Below are 22,328 nucleotides of genomic sequence, written 5' to 3'. Positions count from 1 at the left end.
GTACCACAGGCAGCTAAAGCAAGCATTTGGTTCTTGAGATGTTGGCATGCTTTGAGAGTTGGCATGTCAACAGTAGAAAAAACACCATTTTCCTATATGGTAAGGAGGTGTTTCCATCTCTAACTGGTGGCAACTATTAGGAGACTTTGCTGAGCCAGCACAGAATTTTCTGCTTCAAGCCTGCTATTCATTCCAAAAATAGTAATTTTAGCCAGCAAAAGAACTAGAACTAGGACACATCTATTATCTGCTCTTATTAGTTTATTTACATTTTTCCTCATTTTTGTTTGCTTTGCAGAGCTAATGTAAGTGATGAACAGCATAGATTTTGGCTCTCATATGAAGACAATTGAGAAATTAAGATGCCATTGCAAAACTGCAATCCTGTTGATAATGCTCAAGTCAGAGAATGACTAGCTGAGGTTTGTGGTTGTGACACATGAAGATCAATGTGACCTGTTGAGCCAGCAAATGAATCACATGGAGCTGGTGAAAAACCAGAGTCTCACAGTGCCATTTTATGATCTTCTCTGCATCACCACACTTGATCCATCCTTGACCACTTTCTGGCTTACTCCCCAAAAATTTCATCCACTCAGTGTTGCCTGCTTCAAAGAGTAGCAATAAGGAACAAATCAGTGTCTTTGGGGAGCAGCAAATCGTAACATCTTCAACTATATTTTTCCCACTTAAAAACTTGCAGCACTACTGATTTCAGAGACTTTCATCACACCATCCTTTTATTTGAACTTACTGACTCCCTCTTGCCAACCTCATTATATTTGAAATTACTTTTCCACACATGCTTATGTGCAGGGCTGCTCCTTGTTAACCCAGCTGGCCAACATGAGTGAGGACATTCTCAACAGAGGATCCTGAGCAGCTAGGATGGTGTTCTGCAGGTTCTTCCCGGAGATCAAGTCTCAGGCAACATCCTGCTTCCCATCTAGAGCAGAGTTTAAATCTTACTGTCCAGAGCTTCTTTTACACACTGACCAAGACAAAAGCTCTTCCCTGCTAATGCACATGTGCTTGTACCTTCAAATAGTCCCACAGCTGGCTTTCAGCTCCCACAGTTCAGAACAGCAGGGGTTCTGAAGTCCTTGCAGTTCCACCAGCCACACTCCTCAAAGTCCAAGCAGCTCATTTTGGAGCCTTTCTGCTGCCCTCTGCCAGCCCAGCCACCGGCAGGTTTTTGGGAACATGGAGCTGTCAGAATAGGGGGCCACATGTCAGACCCAGAACTGTCGCCCGTGTTTCCAAACAGTTTCACAGAATCAAGGAATAATTTGGTTTGGAAAGGATCCCAGCAGGTCACATGGTCCTACTACTGCAGAGCATGGCTACCTCTTAACACTGGGTTACACAGCCTGGCACAGGGAAAGAGATAAAAGGGAAAGAGATAAAAGGTAAAGGCAACAGATCTTCACTAATAGAGGTCTACTAGGGAAAGATTCTGGCACAGGGAGAGCATTGTTTTGGGATATGTTACAGGTGACTCCTTTGGAACACGTGTTTCAGTCTCCTTTCCTCTTTTAAGTCAAGACTCATTTCTGTGAAAAGCTGAGCCACTGTACACAGTTTGATCCTTTTTTGCAAGTCAAGGAAGAGGTTATGTAGAGCCACCCTGGCCATGACAGAGACCATGACACTCTTTGTTAGGAAATTTCTACCTACTTCCAACCTCTTGGATATGACCTCACTTTCTATTTAAATCTCAGGCTGCACTTTTCATACCAGCAGCATTTTATTATTTCTACTTCCTTCTCCCATGCATTCTTTGTGTGATAGACTGCCACACTAACTACTTAAGATATATCAGCAATACAGTTATCTAGAGGCTAAATGTCTCCTGGAAACAATATCCCAAGTGCTTGTGCTATGAAAGTGTACTATTCCCTTTTTCACACTAAGAGCCATAGACAAGGCACAGGGCTGAAAGAGTAATTTTATAAAGAAAAACATATATGGTGGAAAAAACTCTCATAGACATAAAGTTGAAGCACTCATATTTTATTGACCTGCCTTTGTTTTTAATTTCCACTGCAAGCAGCACTTGTAATGGTAATTTTTAGTCATTCTTACCAGCATGGAGTTTTTATTGAACTATTACAGAAGAGTTTTGGAATATTTTTAAGGTAGCCTTAAAACAAGGAAGGGGGAGGGCTTCTTTCCAAAAGCACTTTCTTCCCCAATAGCCAGTGGCTACTACATTCCAGAGTGGGCTTCCCTGCTGAAGGAGGGTCTCGTTTTCTTGTTGTCCAGGCAAGCAAGCACATCCCTCCCCACCAGCCTTTGTTCAGCTAACTGCAGATGCCTCCAGGCAGGATTACTAAGAAGGATCTACATGGGTTTGGTCTCAAAGAGCATTCAGCTCCATTAGAGCAGAGTAGTCTTGTTTCACAACTAAGAAGCCAGAACATGCCGTCCATTATCTGCCACCTGCAAAGCCTAGGAGATTCCCAGCTAGTTTCAAGGGATTCACTTTGTCCTGTAATTCAGCATGTACCCTAGGCTGCGTGTTGTATCACTGCCTCCTGGTACTATCCTAGGAGTTGGTCTGAGAAACTGGAATCACTCAGTCCCTGACACACAAAAAGCTGGAGCGTTTGGGGAGAACACTGCAGACGTGGAGCCTGTGTTCCCTTGTTCCCTCCCAGCCCAGTTCAAGAGAAACAATCTGTGATATGTGGTACAAGCTCTTGTCATGAAACTGGTTGAGCTGGGAAGACCTTACCTGGTATTAAGACCTTACCTTCGTATTAAGACGGGGCATTTTGGATTCGTTTTCACATGTCATAAACGTTATAGAGTAACAGTGAATAAGATTCTTTTTTTAAACTTATTTTCTTGTTGATATTTGGTATTTGTGATAAACCCACAACCATACTGGCAACTCTGCAACTCTGCCTGTAGTCCACTTTTGCTGTCAAGTGCTTTTACAAATAATCCTTAAAATATCCAGCAGCAGCAGATATAAGAGAACTCAAGGCAGTGCTGTATGTTGTCACATCTGAAGCCACAGCAAACAGTAACGTCAGTGCCTAGGAAAAAGGCCAATTATTCTCTTCACCTTCCACTTAAGTATTAGACCTTTACTGGAGGTCTATGTGACAAATTAAAGGTCAAAATTTGGGGCACAATCAAGACAAGAGGCATTCATGAAGGTCTGAAGGTTGACTGAGCTGCAAGGAAAGATGGAACAGACCTCCTTACCCTACTTTTGTAAAGGTTCTCAGTCGTAAATGATTGGGTTTAATAGCTGTAAATGTTAGGTCTGAAGCCAATGCTGGAAATGAAGGGAAATAACTGATTGACAGTGGAGTTCCACCACAATAAAAGGATCAAGGCACTTCTCTCTTTTCTACTCAAAAGTCAGCAGTTAACCTGGGCACATACTGTTGCTAAGTCAGAAGGGAGAAAAATGAAGATGAGCAAATTCCAGGCTAGCATGGCTCTTTTCCAAGCTGAAAATTAATATGTGCAACTGCAGCAACAAACATCACAGCCCACACTCAGAAGTGCATAGTTGGCAGCCAACAACCTACAAAAGTTGACTCCTCAGTTGACATTAATCAGGTAACCAAAACCAGCAGCAGCCAGTATCACAAAATCTAATAATCATTTTAGCTTTTTGCTCTGTCTCCTCTTTCCACAGAAATCCGGACTCCATTACCCTAAATATGAGCACCTTTATATGGCCTCAATGTGTCATTCAAACTGGCAGAGTATCCATTCATCCTAACCTTGGTAATACCCTGGGAAACACTTGGAAATGTGACTTGCATTTACTTACAGCAGTTTATAGGCCATTCCTGTCTCCTACTATACCCAGGTTTTTTTTACCTACTCTAATTCCCTAATTTCTGCAAATTTCACTACAGCATTTGCCAAGGCACTACACAGCAAATTACTATTTTAACAGGAAGAGATGGAGAATAACAACAGGATGACAGGAGTGAGTAAAGGCCTGAATAAGAGGCATACAGACAGAGGGACTCAGAGAAAAGCCCATCAACAGGATGAAGGGAGACTGCTAAAATGGCATCTGCTGAAGGGCAAGATACAACTGGTTTTAACAGGACTTGGGCTCAACGTGTGACCACTCCAGACCTTCTGGTTTCACAGCTCTCATAGGGACTTTGGTAATAAGCATCTATTTAATAACAAATCAAAATCCTGACCTAGTTATTTCACTAATCTCATTAATCGCAGGCAGCAGTCCCTTGCTCTCAGTACCCAGCCACATCCATAACAAGCAAGATGGATTTAAGCAAGTGACACTATCCTCAGAAAAATGCATTGAAGTTTGTATTTTGAGTGACTCACAATCAGTATTTGAACCATATATATTCTTTAAGCATTCTGAGTAACAGAATGGAAGTGGTTGTCAGTATATTAAATATGTCAGAAACAACTATTTGATATCCACTATTTACCAGTTCCCACTTGGCTGTTACTCAATCTCACATATCAGACTATCACTAGTGTTGGTTAGCAAAGTGCATCAGCAACAGCTCATGAGAATGCAAACACAGAACTACCAAAGAAAATGATCTCTGTCTGATAAGGCACTCAAGGGGTAGTAAGTTAAAACTGCTACTGAAAATACTAGGCTGGAATGCCCAATTTTGCCACAGGGTTTATAACAATTCCTGATTTACCAGCAGCCCCCCAGTTCCTAATCAAAGTTAATCTTAAACTCAGTAGATCCTTTTGGAGAAGGCCAGCAGGTGGGATCACATCAAGGACAGGCAGAACTGCTGAGGAACCCTGGGTCACCAGGGCAGCTCAGGACCCACAGATAGCGGTGTGGCTGAGCCTGCACCAAAGCCTCCAGACATCGCCTGCCTTCACCAACATTTCACCTGTGAGTCCTTTGGAACATAAAAGCAAAAATCCACTATCTGAGCAAGTGTCATGCCTTTGGTGGGTTCAGCTTAACAAAAACACCCAAGACTGCCACAGATGAAAGTGGCTTCGACTGCTGGGAGTTACTGGAACCTCAAGTGCCAAGCTCTGCCAGCACACCAGGGGACAGATTCCTGTAAGCCTGCCTTATGACAGACAGCTGAGGCCAGGAAACAAATCAAGTCTGGACGCTTCTTCTTAAGTCACCTGCCACAAATTTTGTTTTGCAGAATGTGGGGAAAAAAGTGTAGTAAGTGCAAATATGCAAACACTTTCAAAGTATAATAAGAGGAGGAGGAATGATGCCTCTGAGCAGTCTCAGGCACAATAAAGATCTCCAAAATCGGAATTCTAATCCACAACATTTATTGCTTCACTAATGCCAGCATCAGGAGAATTATATTTAGATCACCATGATTAATCAGCCACAGCAGACCCATCCTCACCCCCAGCAGATGCAGAACCTCCAAGGTTTTATTAACCTTTATCTGAGGAACAAATTGGTTTGTTGCATCCATTTATCCTGGAGAAATACTCCAACTATCTTTAAAGGGACACTATCCTTTCACAGATCATGGACACTTTGATATAATTCAATAAGAGCTGGTTTCATTTTTGTTTACTGCAAGTTTCAATTTCAGATTCTGACAACTACACATTAGTGTTTTAAGCACCATATGTTTACTTCCTCACCCCTTGCTAGAAGCTTCCCAGCTGCAGTCCTCAGCCCTCTCACATTAAACATACACACTTCTAGACTTCTAGGAAATTACAGCTTTGAGGAGGTCATCTTGCACTTTGTTGGTCTAAACCACCAAACAGAGGACCATGCTGAAAACCTCAAGCAGTTAAAATTAAAACTGAAAGCATTTGGAATCCAACTTCTTCTTTTATTTTTTTTTCCTTTTTCATTTCTGCAGTAAACTAGGTGAATGTATTCAAAGCTACCCCTCCAACTTTAGGAGGAAATGCTCACTCAAAACTAAAAGCAGAGATCCCCTACAATCATGTTTCCTTGGATGGGAGCTTTAAACACCCACACTGCGCTGATGTCAGACACTGCTGACCTAGCTTTTTAGGCATTTAAATATCATCCTCACTGCAACAATAAAAAAACCCCAAATCAACCAGACAGCTTACTTTTACCAGGTGTTTGGCAGTCCATCTGCAATGCTACAATGCTGCTGGCTCCCAAAGAAGAAATGAAGGCAGATTCAGGGAAAGCAGCTGTTCAGTGCAGTCCAGGGGTGCAGAGGAAGGGGTGCTGGTCCTGGGGAGCCAAAGGTCTCACTCTGATCCTTCCATCCTCATCACACAGCTCATAGGAGGGCACCCCACTCAGCACCTCTTCCCTGAGACTGCAGCCCAGGATCAGCAGCCCTTGTGTTGAGTGAGAACAACAAAGGGCATCCCAGACAGCCAAGTGTTTACAGTCTGAATGTACCAAGTAAAAACCAAGACACAATGGAGGTGATGAGATGTTCCTGAATTCCTCCTCTACTTTCAATTAAACAGCACTGTTCAGTAACAACCCTTGGAAAAAGAAATTTTTGAATAATATTTGCATGCAGGACACACTCACAGATACTTTTAAAAAAACTAAAAATGATAAGAACTAAGAAAAGTTCAAGCAGCTCTTTCCCACTATATCCTTTATCAGTGGATAAAAATAGTCAACTTTGCTCTTGTGTTCTTGAGGCAACACCTTTTCTTCCTGCTTCCCCTAAATGCCTCTATTGATGCTGAAAAGTTACCAGCAGAGAAAAAAGTACCATCCATCCACTGAGACAACCAGATGTTCACTGTTCCAGCAAATGAAGCCAAATTACACCTAACTTCTACTTTTACACCTTATGCAGCACCCCAGCTGCACTGAACACATCTCTAAAACAAAACGAATTATTTAAAAACAGGAACTTTAGAGAAAAACACATCTGTGAGTCTCAAGCAATCTCAGCATTGAAGCAGCTACATCTCACTGCAATTTGAGTGACCTAAAGCCATTCAGCCTTTGTGCCTGAATTTCCCCCTCTGGTTCAGTTCCTAGTTTTTAAGACAAGTCTCTTTGCCCTGAGTGCTAACAAGTGAACTATTATTTATAGCTATTGCACCAATCACAGAAGGTCATTGTGCTAGAGGTAGTTTCTTATGTAAAACTCTTTTCGGATGGAGGGGTGTGGGGGTGGGGAGAGAGCTGCATTTCACCAAAACTGAACTGATAAGGAAAAAGAGACAGCACTGTTTACTCAGCAGAGCGTCGCAGCCTTTTAGCACTGATAAACAACTGAAAGTGGGTAGTTTAAAGCATGTTACGGTTCAATCTCGACTTCTTAATTTTAAATTAGAAACTGCAAGCAGCACTCTGACATAATTCAGTATTTATTTATTGTGGATTACAGATCACAGCAGTGCTGGAAAGAGTTTACAGTTAGATTCTCCTACAGACGTGCCTCCCAAACCAAAAAAAGGGTTTGCTCGCCCCAGCCTAGGAACACATAGTTGGCACCTCCTCCACCAGAGAGCAGCTGGGCAGTTGCTACCATTTCTCATTCCACTCGATGTTACCAGCTATTAAATTATCCCAAGTTTCTTGTTCTAGCTCAAACTCTCGCAAAACAATTAAAAAATCACCAAGCTGTGGGTCACAACATGTTGCCATTTTCCATTTGGTGCCTTTTGTTAGAGATGGGGGACAGACACACACGCATATACTTCTTCCTGGCTATTTTCTGGGGTTTTTTCCCTGATTTTTCTTTTTTTTTCCCTTTTTTTTTAATCCACAGTTTTACATACAAAATAATGCCTGTACAAGAAAAGAGTTCAAAGTTTGGCATATTTTTAAGAAATGCAAACGCAATTTCATTTTAAGGACTGTGGAAAGCACCCTAAAACCCAACGACACAAAGAGCCTCCCTGCTCAAAGCCTCCAACAACAACAAGGAAGTTCCTATCCCTGGCTCACAGTTTTGCTCCTTCCTCGCTAATAAAAAGCGTCTCTCGCACAACTGTGCTCTCCGATCACACACCACGGGTGGGGAAGTGCTGATTGTACAGTTCCTTTTCGGGAAAGTCAGAAATCATATCCTTAGAGGTGGGGGAAATAAACATAAAAGTAATCGGTCACATCCTCCACCTGAGCAAGCAGCTCCCACCGCACTTCAGCCGGTCGGTTACCTGTCTGAGACCCAGGAGGAAAGGCATTCTGCAGGCTCATCCTCCACGCCAGCACATGGGAAGGCAGGAATTTAAAGCCCCACAGCAACCATTTCTTCATCTGCTGTGGGCAGCCCGCTCCTCCGATCCTATTTAAACCAGGGCTTCCTCAGCTGGGAATGCTAAGTAAACAGGGTCCTGGGACACTGCACGCACTCGCTGGCTCCCCCTCCTCCTCCTCCCACTCCCTGTGACATATCTCAGACGCAGCCCAGCCGGGGTGTTTGCAAGGGGGAAATGACATCAGGTCGGGCAGCTCTGAAAAAAAACCCCAAAAAACAAAACAAAAAAACCCACCCCAAACCAAAAAACTAAAACAACTCCCCGGCACAAAAGCACACACACAAAACCCCCAACACAAACAAACAAACAAAAAAAAACCACCACGCCCCCACAAAAGAAAAAAAACCAACCCACACCAAAAGGCAGCCCTGAACCTTAAGAGTGCTGAGCTGCTGGGTGACACCAGGCAGGTCGCTGCAAACGGGACCTGCCAGGGAGCCCTGGTGGAGCAGAAGTGCAAAAGTGCTCTCCTCCCTGCTAAAGGGGCTGCAATGGAGGGCAGTCTATTAAAAATGTTGCCATGAGCCACCAGCGTGGTGATGATTAACTCTCGCTAAGCAAAAATAGACAGTTCATCTATTTCTGAGGAGAAAGCCAAGTTTGATGCTGCCTGCTGGACAATACTGGAGTCCTAGATGCCACCATCATGGTTCCTCCGAGTACCTCCAGACCCTGAGGACCTGGGTAGTCTTCACAGCTCCAAAGCACTTCCCTGCCACCTTCTGCCTGCCACCACAGTTCCACTTTTTCTGACTCATAGCACCATTCAACTCTCAGCCCCTGGTAACAGCTGTCCCCCTAAAGAAACAGCAACAACTTCCCTGATTTCAGAAGGATCAGGATTGGACCCCTCCAGTATCAGACAGGTGATGGGAAGAGTTTCAAATCCACCTCTCCCCAAGGAAAATCTGACTAGCCCTGTCAAAAAGTTTCTCATTCTACTTGAGCTCATTTCACATTTTCATGCCAAGGGGCAATTAAGCCTTATAAACAAATTTATCATCCGGTGCCCAGGATGGCATGTCTTGTTTGTCCTCCCTCAAGCAAGGAGTACAGCAAGTTCCACAGAGGTGCAGAAGATGACACTGCAGAAGGTAATCTAAATTTAACTTCCTTTTCTACCTCCACTTTGAAAGTTCAGCAACCTCTTTTTTTGTGCTTCTCTTTAATCAGCAGCTGTCCTCGTCTGTCGGGGAGGGGGGGCCTGGGACACCATTGCCACTCCCATATGCCCCAGCAGCAGCTCCATGGATATTTGACAGAGGACAAACTCCCCTGGCTTTTGACCTCTTTGGCTTTGGAGCCCAACAAATTAAAATAAATGACAAGGAAAGGAATATACTTTTTTGCATAGTGAGTTCACTGAATGCCTTTTTTAGTAGCAGTTTTATTAGTAATTTCAGTACTTCAGGAGAGAGAGAGAAATCACATACAATTCTTGCATATGCTAATTAGAAACGCAAGAAAAAAAAAATCAAAGAGGAAACTAAAAAAAAAAACCAAAAAGCAGAACAGACACCCCTTGCCACCCAACAGCTAGACAGCTTTCAGCAGTGTCAGAAAAAGAAACCCATTCTGCACATGCCAGAACCACTCAGTGACCACCACTGCTGCCTCCTCTCAGTCCAGCCTAGTCCAGCCCAGAGTGGTTTCCCAAATGAGAACCTCATTCTGTGTGTCCTCACCACTACTGGGCTGTGAGACTACACACAAGCATTACTTACTTTTACACCAACTTCAACACACCATCTAAAAATGCTGTTTAAGGGTAAGCACATCCCTGATTTCCCTAAGAGAAAACAAGCAACGAAGCAATTTCCTGGAGGATACAAAACATGAGTGTTAAATAGCATCAGCCAGGCAATGGGATTTTCCAGCTTTTGTGCTCTTGGATCAAACTAACTCTCAACCTTTACTTTTCCAATTCTATGGACAAACACCAGTGATATAAAAGGGCAGCTTTCTGTTTTAGTAATCTGTTCTGTGGTCTCGCATTGGCATTTGAAACATCCGATTTTGGCTGTTGCTATCCAGAGCTGTGGACCAGGCAGATCCCAGGGCTGAGCTAATGCAGCAGTTTCTAAATCCCTACTGGCAGAAGAAATCTAACTTTAACCACCCACCTCTTCCCCAGCACACACTCAGAAGGCAAAGCATCATTCCAGATCTAAGACAACTTGTGAAGGACCATCAAAAGCAGTAACTTGGCGGAAAAGCAAAAGCATCCTAATTTATGTGTGAATTTAGCAATCCTGGAAAGACTGACACAAAAAAGGTGGTTTGCAAGCAGGCATTACCACATTGGACTGCAGCAGGAGCAGCCACCCTCTCTTGCAGTCCCTGAGTGACAGCGGCCAGTAACATGCTCCACAAGTCTGCTATAGGCGACTACGGAAAAAACCCTGTGGAGGGACAGAAAAAAAAAAGAGCTGGACAAGGTAGCTCATACCCTTATAAAACACTGATCAACACCCTTAGAACCTCTACAAAACACCTAGGTTCTCCTAATCGTTGCAATTGCTTTGGATATACCAACTGGTATCCTTTTACCCCTCTTTTTTTAAGTTTGTAAATTCTTGCCCCAAAGCTCTGCCTGATGGCAGTGAGTTTCATAGACAGTGGTTGTGAACAAATAGTTTCTTTCATCAGGAATGAATTCACCACCTTCTAATTTGACTTTCATAATATTAGCAGGTGGGAACAGAAGTCCTCATCCATCTTCTCACCCATTCATTACTCTGTACCTGTTAGCTATCTTCTTATAAAAGATATCAATCTTCCCTATCCTCTTAATGTAAAATCTTATCCCAAAGCCTTTCGCTGCTCATTGTCCATTTCCAAAACCCTTCTAATTTTCTACTGCTCTCTGCTTGGGGGAAACCAGAGCTGAAATAATAATTATTTTAATGAAAGCAAGAGCAGCTCTAAGGCAGGATCAGCATGGGTTCACTACCTTTACACAAACCCAGAATTTAAGATCTGCAAAGGCTACACAAGAGTGCATCTATCTAAGATATAATGACAAAACAAACACAAGTTTTGTGTTTGTTCACACAGTTCCTCAATAGATGACTCTCTTGAGGGCTCTGAAAAGTCAGGAAATGAAAATGTCAAGACAGATTATGGGATCTACATTACTTTCAAAATTTGCTTGTTCAGGCAGCCACCAACCATCCTTTTTTGGCATGTCAGCATGGATCCCACCACAGAAAAACGGTGAGCAAGTTTCTACTGGAAAAGAGGCCTCTAGGCATTACCAGCCTGTAATACTGCTCCAGAACATGCCATCTGCCCCAAATATGATGTCCAGCAAAGGATGCTGCTCAGTACCTTCACAGGCCAACACACTGTGCCTCATGACCTCAGATATAACGTGCAAGTGAAACACATGATGGAAGTTGTTTGGGCCATTTCAAAGTCGCTTTCCATGTTTGATGGGAGATGCTTGCAAGCAGGTCTGATAACCAAGCAAGGTATAGTACTGATTTTGATACACCCTGAGGAGATCCAGCTATGATAACACAATTGTAACAAAAATTGATGTTGTGCACCTCAAATCTGTCAGGCTTGAAGCATGAGGCTGCTCCCAGTTGCTCCACTATTACAGTCCTAGGCAGAGAGAGGTTTTGAACAGTAAATACAGGCGATGTGTAATATCCTCCATTTAAACTTTAATACCACAGTTCTGCAGCTACATACACAGGTTGACCATAAAGTTGGAACAATTTTATCTAATTATTCTTCCATTTTCCCCAGTGCGCTCTGTTATTTTCATGTTGATAAGAGGAATGTTTCTGGAGCACCATTTTGTTAGTCAGCCTGCAGCCCTGGGTGCTAGGACTGAGACTTCATAAATCTGGCACGCACTCAAAACACACTGTGAAAGAAGCAACCTCAGCGAAGGTGACTTTACCTTTCCCCATCCTGGGGATAGTTTGGGGATAAAGAAAAGAAAAAGGAAAGAAACATACAGAAAGGTGTAAAAGCAGATCTCTGTTTCTCTAGAATAAGACAATATCCAGGAACAACAAGCTCCATCTTGACAGCAAATATTCCAAAGGGACTAGTTTGCTAGCAAAACTAGCATGAGACACTGGAAGATGACCAGTGCTGGAAGAGCAATGCAATGCTAAATCTGCCTACAAACCATTTCTGTCTGCCCACCTGTGCACTCGTAGATCCCTGAAGAGTGAAGGGCAACTTCCCCACCCCAATGACAGCACTACAAGAACACGATGACTTTCCAGTGTGAGGGCCAGGTGTCCTGGGTTCATGTAACATACAGCATTGGCACTGCCTACCAAGAATGCCATCAACAAATTCCAGAAGACCAAGAAGAAGAGGTCAGGCTGGTAACCTCCCAGTACCTGCAGAACCTAGAATATCTACTCTTTTGCTCAGGGGACAAATGGCCCAAAACAAACCTTTCACTCTGTCTAGTATTACTGTATTGTTTTGGAGTGGGGTAAAGTGGGTCCCCCAGTCCACATGCACTTCAACTACAAAACAAGAACACTGCAGTCATTGCATTTACTGTTTTTCAGGCCTAACTGTCCTAATCTTTGTTGGAGAAAGCAAAGAATAATTTCAGGAAAAGATACCATATCTGTTGGAACCAGCGTGTGAGTTAGCAGTGCAACCAGTCTGATGGATCAATAAATTTTAATATGCAACAAAGCACAAGGGCTTGCAGCGGTAAGAAACTGTGCCTCTTCCCCACAGACTATCACTTCTGTCAGCTCAGTGATTCAGAAGTGCAAAAAACTCTTGCAGGGACAATGCATTTCAACCTCACTGCTGTTACCTGTCTTTCTCTTGAGTAACTGGTTGATCAGGGAGGATGAGACCCTATACTTTAAAATATACTCAGTGTTACTGAGAGCCCCAACAGCTCATGCTTGATTACAACTGACTCTCAATTCCGACTGAATCCCAAACAGCAATTGTCAGCCAAGCAGGCAAGTACAAATATGTGCCACATCTCCACCCAAAAGCAATGTGTAAGCCCTGAACTCAAGTAGTGTGCCCCACAGAGGAAGCCACTACCCACTCCATCATCTGCTATTTCAGTGAGAGCTTGTCCTCCTCTTCCCTGCTCCTTTGTGGGTAAAGAAATGCCACAGTAAAGCACTTCCCTTTGCACTTTCATACAGCAAGCAATCCTTCCTCTGAAGCTGCCTTTTGTATTAAGCTATCCTAAGGGCACTCAGGGATAGGGCAGGGAGCAGACAAGGGGTGGTTGTGGAGGACATACCCGAGAGGAGTCCTCTCCAACACCCGTCTGACAGAGAAGATAAAAGCAACCACATCCAGGCTGTTCAGACACTCCTACCCACTCTGCTGTTCAGGGAGAGTGGCAGCAATGAAAAGTTCAGGCTCTTCTCTGAGACCAAAATAGTTTTTTCTAAGTGTAGCTTGAGGTTTCCAAGCTACAACCTTGTTCCCACTGCTGTTTCCCCATGGAGCAGAAAATGATAGCCACAGGTCCAGCGTGCTTTCCTTCACAGCAACAGAGCTGTGGCCAAACCAATGCAACTGTAATGCCAAAGTCTGTGTGAATCATTTACTTTTGTGTGACCACTCTAACACCCACACTGCCATCCAAGCCCAGAGGTGTTAAAAAGCTTCAAAGTCCATCCCTGAGGCACAGAGGGACTAAAGGCTTGAAAGTGCCCTATTGAGAAGTGATGCTAAGTGCTTCAAAAAAGATTGGGTTGATTCTGCCCCTTTAGCATTCCCAGGTTTTTGGGCACCTGAAATGCCCAAATGAAGATGTCAGGCTTCACTTTTAGTCTGGAGTGGGTAATGAAGTCATGGTAAAGCCTACTCAGCTTTCTTCTAAGCCTGCTGGGAGGGGGAGAAGGAGGAGGGAGTGGAGAGTTCAGCTGTTAAATATTTGAAGAGACTGCCACAGTGTATCCGGGGTGGTGCAGGGACACCAGCTTGGCTCCTTGCTTTTTGGCAGCGCAGCTCTTGTCTTCCTGATGCCCATGTATGCAAACAGGACTTAGGTAATGGCTCAGGAGGAGACGATCTGCTCCAGACAGGGAAGAAGGCAGAGTCTGCAGACAGTAACAGGATCCCCTAAGCACAGAATTAAGACGGTAAGCGTCTGTTCTAGTTTTAGAGTCTTGCACTATGTGGGAACCAAAAATACAGCCTGTGCGTGCCCTTTGGTCACATCATCACAGACATGCATTGTCCCAGAGATGCTTACCAGCACAACCTTGATGGAGAACTTGGATGCCCTACTCTTACAAGTGCTATTTGATTTCTCTACAAATGACAGCAACTCACTATTTTTAGTGCTCATCTCATGGCTGCTTGGCGTTTCCCTTGGGCCTTACTTACCCTTGTTTCACAGCTTTGGTGCCAGCTCCCACGAAGCATTTTTTTGATGCCAGAAGGGATCATGCCAAGTCTGTCTGTGTTGATGCCAAAATGGCAGCTGGCTTTACTGTTGAGACAGGATTTGCCAAAACTAACAACACTAGTGCTGGGGTGACTAGAATTGACTTTAAGGTTTTCATCTTCCTTACTCTTCTATTGCCTCTAGATTCCATGGAGTAACACTGCTCTAAATACCTTTTGGGGTCCTAGAAGATGGATTTTTTCATCATAGGCCAAGTCAATAGGCAATTATACAGCAGACAGTCTTAACTTAGAGATCCTCAAAGAGAAGGATACTTTTATACATGAAGCAATTATCTGGGATGCAGCACTGCTGCTGCTGGGCCCAACTACACAGGCCAAGGCCTGCTACAGATAAGGCAGGGCATGAACTCTCAGAGCCTGCAAATGTGTTTATAAAGAACCTACCACAAAAACAGACAATCTGTTGAAGATAAGGGTGGCTACGTGATTTACCAAGATATACCTACGACAGAATCCTGGAGTGCACAAGAAGGTCAGGGATCAGCCAAAATGCATTACATTACCATGTGCAAGAAGATAAAATCCAAGCAAGTTAATTGTCCTTTGCCCCTTTTGCAGTCTCACAAAGTGCCACTGTGTGAAAAGCCAATATTCAGATAAAATCCAGTCTCACACATGATGCACAAGCATGTTGGTTATGGGAAACACCCACAGAGATAGGAACAGACAGCAGACATGATAGGCAATCACACGTGCAGATGCCTGTGATTTTAGGTGATGGTATCCCTGCAAATTACAAATTTGATGTTAACCTCTGTTGCTTTTCTTATAAATCTAAAACCCACACCTTGCTCAGAAACAGTGGTGTCAAATGGGCACCTGATGTCCCAAAGACACTCAGCTCTTGCTTCAGGAACCATGCATTGGTTAACCTGACAAGAGATAAACAACTGGTTAAAAAAGCTTTGTCATCAGGTAAGACTTTGCTGGGAGGAACTGTTATGCATATAGTCTGGTCAGATTTCTCTTAAGTTTGTTGGCCTTTCCTGAGCATAAGTTTACATCTTGAAAAACGTTTAGAAAAGCGCCCCTCAAATCCCAGCAGTCTTGTTTTCTGTAGCTTGTTTTACAACAAAGAGGCTCTTTCATTAAGTTCTGAAAATTACATTTCTCCAGCAGAACACCACTTCTCTGTAGCTTGAACCCTTCTTTGGAGGAACAGATTTTGGGAAATCCTTCAGAAAAAAAAAAAAAAAAACCAAAAAAAACCAACAAAAAACCAAAAACATCACCAGCCACCTCTTTTTGAGCACATTGCTGGATATTATGCTTTACACTACAGAGCAATATTGCATAGGCTGAGGCAAATGTCCTCAAGTTGCTCTCTAGATATGTACACCTTCAATAACTTTTTATCCCTGGACTTTCCTTCCAGGCCCTGCTGTGTCTACATCTCCACTGATAAACGGATTCTGGTTTGCAGGAGACTGCATTTACAGTACTCAAACTACAAACAACTGCTTTAACTGAATCTTCTTCCTCTTAGAAAATACGTGTGTATCACAATATGGTATTCCCAAAATTAAAAGTCTCTCAATTAACCCAATGGGCTGTGCAGTATCTGAGTTTTACAGGATTTCTGTTATCTAGCAGAAACACAAACTCATCCTTACAGCCCCAAGTAGGCTGGGGCTCAGAGTTTGGCACAAGCATGAGGAAAGCCCCTCCACCCACATGGCATGGTGGTCTGACTAGCAGACAGATAGACTTCTCCTCTTCCAAAATGAAGGGCACTGAAGATCACATTTCTTCGTACAACCAAAATGAAGAATGAAAGGAAATCACAAGTTTAACTATTAAGAAAGCTCAATACCACAAGCATTTAAAAGATCACAGCAAAAGAGTATTAAAGACATCGCTTTTAAATCTCTAGACAAAACTCTATGAGAGCTATTCAGTCTTAAACTCCACTGCTAAAAACTTCCTTAAAAATGCAACTTTATGGAAAAAACACTTCAGAAAACCACATTTTAAACAAAAGATTGTCTTTTCTAACTTGAATTACTGCATTGCTAATGATCTCTCCAAGTATGTGAAATTAAAAAATGAGTAAACAAAAGTAAGGAATAAATCAGCATTGTGTATGGTTAAGGGCAGATTCAAGCTGAGTTCACTGGTATCTGTGAAAGAGAATAAAATATAAAATACCTTAAAGCCTAATCTCTGTCCTATTACAGTACAGGTTCCGTTTTGACTGACATCTTTACCAAGAAAACAAGAGAAGCCCCCCAAAAGGCCACCCACTTGTCTGCTCTGCCAACCAGAGAGCAGATGTTTTGAGGGAGCCCTCAGAAAACATGGTGTACATGAACCAGAGCTGACAGATGTAACTTTCCAGGTGCAGACAAAGCTGGTTCAAACCAGCCATACAGGGCAAAAAAATCCAGTGCCTCCCATCACCAGCTTCACCATCCTGCTTCATTTTCCCTAACCACAGAACAGGGACAGCACCTGAGGTACCAGAACCATTGGACTCAGAATGAATTCACTGCTATTCTTTCTATGCCCAGCAGAGCTGCACCGGCTGCCCAGGCATTTCCTGGCGGCTCAGCTCAGGCAGAGGCCGCCCCGGGAAGCCCCAAGTTATGTAAGGAACAGGCGGCGGGGAGGAAGCGATGTCCCGGTGTCGCCTTTCAGCACCGGCCCTGGCATTACGCAGTTTGCACTTTGCTGAAGCATTAAAGGCACTGGTGGTACCTGCAATCACAGCCAGTTTCTAAATTTTAGTGACAAACCTGCTGGCCAGGAGGCTTTGCCCTTTCAAGGGCAGATACCTCCAACACCCCGTGTCTCACTCACCTTCCTTCCTGGTATCTGTAGGGTTTTCCCGTTAGCATGTGCAAAGCTTATTTCAGAGAGTTCCGTAATTAAAATCTTAATTCAGTCTTATTTTGGGAAGAAACACTGATAGCCATAGCCTGCCTTTATGGGCATTATCTCATCCAAACTGCTATGTTTTCCAGTAATGCTTGTTATTGCACTGGAGGATAAAGTGAACACTCCCCTGGCTGTGCAGAGGAGAAGGAGGACCAGATGACCCACACAGTTTTAGCTCTTTCATGCACTTCTCTGCAGCAAGGCTGCAGTAAAAGAGAGAAGATCAAGCACTTGCTTTCTCCTTGCTCAGGCCTGGCTCCCAGACATGCATGTGCTCTAGATCACAAAACCAGTGACCTTTTACTACTGCATACATTGCTTCTTTTGGAATTCTCCCATAGCATAAACCAAATGGTCTGTATGAATCGGTATTAAAAAAATCAAAACAGATCAAAACCTGATTGACATCCTACCTTTTTACAGGAAAGTAGGTAGTGCTAATTAGAGTGACTACAGTAAAACAGTAAATGTAAAAAAAAAAACAACCAGAAAAACACCAAAACAAACCCCCAACTAGCAAAATATTTTCTTCTTCAAAAGGTAAACAATATATATCACCCTCAGCACTCAGAAAGCTCACTGCCCAGTGGGTGACTGTTGAATGAAGAAACTCTAAGACAAGGAAATATTTTCAATTTTTAGAAATACTCACTTCTGACACATCACAGGCTCCTACAGTAGTATTTTTCCCCTGAAGGGGGTAGTTTGGGGAGTACAAGTTCTGAACATCTCCCTTGGAACACCATCACACCAACCCTCATTTCCTGTCAACAAGTGAGAAAACTAACCACCAATTTAATTTCAGAGACCCAGCCTGCACCTTGTAAAGTCATTAGACCATTGGAAAGACATCTTCCAGGAAAAAATACATAAAGAACTTAGGGACAGACAGCAACATTTGTGAGCAGGATTTAGTTACAGATTTAATTACACTGACCATCAGACTTGTCCTCCTTTCAGCACTTGTTTCTTAACGCAGGCTTCAAAAGTCAGGGCTGTTTGAAAATCAAACAGGCAAACCCACAGGCACCAGGCTGTCAAACTGCTCCAGGAACAATTCACTGCACCCAAAGCATTAACATTTCTCTAACCCATTCTTAAGGCAACTGCAGTCACTAGAGAACCCACTGCCTCAACAGGGGATGTACTCCTGTGCTTGATGCCCTTTAAACACAAGGTTGTTCGTTCCCATTAACGTTAACTTAGTCCTTAGTGCAAAATAAGGCAGTAATTTTTTTTTTGTCCACTAAAAACAAGACAACTGATCATAGGGATCTTCTTAACTTAGCTCACCTAGAAAATTGTTCCATTCCTCTATAAGCTGCTTCCAGAAGACAGAAGAAGTCTTTATTTCCTAGACTACAAGGATTAAATCATGGTTTTACTGGGTTTCTCAGTCTGAAACTTAAACCCACCTTAAAATGTGGGATCCAAAATGGGGCATATCACTTACTAGCGTGGAGTATTACAAAATACCTGTATAGGACAATTCTACATTGTTAAAGATTTGGTGAGCTTTTTACTGAAAGAACTGCATTCAATTTCTGGTCTAAAACCCCAGACTATTTCACTTTTTCCATTGCTAAATATTCTGCATTTTTACTTAAGGGAAAGTGAGGAGGAAAAGCGAAATAGACTTCAGGCTATTTCTTCAACTTGTTCTCCTGTTTTAAAAAACACACACAAACTTCCATCTGCATCTCAAGTGTTTTCTCTTAGTCTCCCAAACTATTGGCAGAGAGGCAGAACAAACCCCTCCAGGATCCAGTCACCACCACAGACACTCCTCAGCAAATATTCATCACTTAAAGGACCCTCCTGAACACAGATCCTCACTGAGTATCCCAAAACCAATGTGCTGCCTCACTCAGGCTGGGCTGTAAAACATCCATTGAATTAATCAAATTAAATTCATCAGCCTCCTCCCATGAAGCTGTTCCTGATAAATCCACACTGCTCATTTCCTGTTGCCTTAGAGATACTTATAAAACCTTCAGGGATTTATTCTAGTACTTCAATAGAGACTGAAGCACTTAACCATTTTCTAAATTTTTCTTATTTTTTTCCTTTAATCTGACCCCCATTATATTTAGTATTTCTTTTCATATGTGCAGATTTACAACTAGAAGTTGGTATACTTTCTGTTTGGGGGTCTTTTCCCTCCAGAACCAAAAGAGCTGCAAACACTTTCAGTCTATATCAGTTACTGAGTTATTGTACACTCATTTCATTCATTAAATTTTAGATCAATATCTTTCTTTTTCTTTTTTATATCTAACACTGTTTTGCAGAACCTTTTTCTAAGCCTTTGTATGTTCCTTACTGCAATATAATTTTTACACCAAAGGTAAATGATAAAATCAGTAAAATCTTTACTGTCCCTTCAGTTTTAGATGGCTGGATTTAGTAGATGGTTTTAATATCAGCAAAATATAATGAAGATGATAATAAATTTCAGAATCCTTTTCAAATGCAGGTCTGGGATGAGAAAGAAAAATATTAAGAACTTTTACCACATATACCCCATCTTTGGAAAGAATTCAGCATAAACTGACAGCATGGCTTTATCTTTTAAAAGTGTCAACACACAGTAGAATGTCTATTGCAGTCTGAGCTCACACTGACTTGAAGTGACCATGAGGAAAAATAATTGACCTTCAAAAATGTCCCAAAATTCTTGGGAAACTCAAAGCCAAGCAAAATTTAAAAAGCTAAAGCCATCTTTTGTAAATGTAAAAACATATTAGTGAAACGGAACTTTTGTCTGCCAAAGCAAGCCAGCAGAACCAGTGCATTCAGTGCATCCACCATGCACCAAAAGAGACCTTCAGAGATGCCTGAAGGATTCAGACTGGAAACCAGATGCATAAGAGAGACAAATCAAGAAGCTTTGTTGTCAGACAAAGCACACTGGACCAGGGTGAATTCTCATACATGCAACTAGTGCATTCTTGAGTTGTGCAGTTAGAAGAAAGTCTCTGAGCTGTTTTGTGCTCCACAGCCCTGTAGTTCTGCACAGCTGAGCCTCTCTACTTCCCTTTTCAAGGCAGGCTGGAGGAAACACAACTCTGCTGCTTCCTCATTAGCATGAAGTGATGCCATCAAATTGTCTGCAGACAGCTTTTGAACTACCCCAGGAACAGCCAGGCCTCCAAAAACTCAACACACACATGGAATATGCTTCTTCCTAAACTTCCCAAGAGGAGGAAGATGCACCAGTGGCTCCTACAGTCCCTGAGCTGCAGCTAACTTGGGAGTGTCTGCAGCTTACAGCAGTTCTCACCAGATTCTTGTTCAAGTCCTCCACTCTTTGCTCTCATTTAGATGACCTGGAAGAAATTTCGATGCATGCAGATGCCAAGAACATCCCTTGTGAGTTGAGTCCTTAGGTATGAGAAATGACACCAAGTCAGGGGTTTGACTGAGAGCCCAGATCTTGCTGTAATGTGATAGCACTGCCAGAGCCATCCTGCCAGGTCTATTAAATCCCAGTATTTCATAAAGTAACAGTGGAATCTGAAATAAGTTTAGTTTCTGAAGGACAGAAACAACAGTTTCTGGTGGTCTGGAGGTTTTGTTTTATTTCAGAGTGTTGCCCTAGGTCAGGTCAGCTGACCACAGAGGCAAGGAGCACAGGCTGCTGCTGCACCACTGCAGACGCCAAGCATTCAGTATGGGCAGTCAATGCTAACGCCAGAACAAAAGACAAGACCCTTTTCCCAAGTTCAACAGTCTCCCCACAGACTCAGCTTTACTTGGATTGTGTCTAGGAACAACCCTTTCTTCACAGTAGAGACAGATTTATTCTTGGGCAAAAAAAAAAAAAAAAAAAAAAGTGGGGGGGGGGTCAGATCTCTCAGAGAGACTCTGGCATCTTCAAGAAAGGTCAAGAACTCACCCCTGACGCCTCTAAGCCTTACTAGGAATGAACAGAAATGAAAGAAACCCTCTATCTATTCAATAGCACCAATTCAGACATTCTGTCAAGATCTGAACACTTTTACCATGGTTTTTTTTTCTAACACAGCCTGGGGCTCAAAAACATTCTTAAACATGAAGGTTCATATAAATCTACCAAATTAGAGTCAGAAAGACTTTCAAATGTAATTTACAACTCAGCCAGTCAGCAAAAACATGAAAGGGCACTACCCAGTAGATTCCTCCAGTATATAAACACTCAGAGCAGCATCAAAATTTGTTCTGCAATAATGTCTTCATGAGACAGTTGATCTTTAGTGATCAAGGAAGTTGTGGATAAACCTCAAGACTGAGAATGTTTTTGGTGCATATTCTCATTTCTCCCGAGGGAATCTTGATCTTCTGAGGAATATTAACATGAAGTATGCAAAACATTTTATGGACTGTTTATAACCTAATGACTCCAAGTGTAACCTTAGATGTCATTCTGCAAAGACTTAGTCATGTTCAGCAATCTGAGCAGAGGGAAAACGCTAAAGCCTCTTGGGCAGAACACTTTTATTGCTCCTTTAGCTCTGTACAAGCAGTTTCACATAACACAGTTAACTTATATCAGCAAAACACCGCTCAGAATCAAGCTGACATAAAACTTATCGTTACATTATTAACTAGCAAAATCCTTCCAAGGACTTGTGTTTGGAAATGTCTCTTTAGATATACAGCCAAATCTGAAAATGCAAAAGATTCTTACATAAATATTACTTAATAGTGTTCTTCGGAAAAGGTTTTGAAATACTCTAATCCTTCAATAAAAGACAAACATGAAAAGCATATGGTTCATACTGGGTATGCTTATTGCAAATCAAGTTACCTTCCTGGAAACTCAGTATGTATTTGCTAAATGAAAACAA

The 22,328-nt window shown here is 42.6% G+C and overlaps 1 protein-coding gene across 5 annotated transcripts in view; it reads right to left on the bottom strand.

Annotated features, from left to right (window-relative positions):
• The window catches only part of WBP1L (WW domain binding protein 1 like), a 59,206-nt gene that overhangs the window by 16,354 nt on the left and 20,524 nt on the right, over nt 1-22,328 (bottom strand). The window contains exon 1 of one of the 5 annotated variants that reach the window (XM_066554630.1): nt 10,485-10,680. The exons of 3 other annotated variants lie outside the window; for them this stretch is intronic. In XM_066554630.1, the coding sequence (XP_066410727.1) occupies nt 10,485-10,551 (67 nt within the window). In that variant the 5' untranslated portion in view covers nt 10,552-10,680. Of the gene's footprint in view, nt 1-8,085; nt 8,257-10,484; nt 10,681-22,328 lie in introns of those variants that run through there. One more of the 5 variants, XM_066554626.1, reaches the window with a different exon arrangement.

Source organism: Molothrus aeneus, chromosome 8 (genome assembly GCF_037042795.1).
Source record: "Molothrus aeneus isolate 106 chromosome 8, BPBGC_Maene_1.0, whole genome shotgun sequence".
Classification (NCBI taxonomy): Eukaryota; Metazoa; Chordata; class Aves; order Passeriformes; family Icteridae; genus Molothrus; species Molothrus aeneus.
Note: the sequence above shows the minus strand (reverse complement) of the source record. Positions and strands in the feature narration are given on the sequence as shown.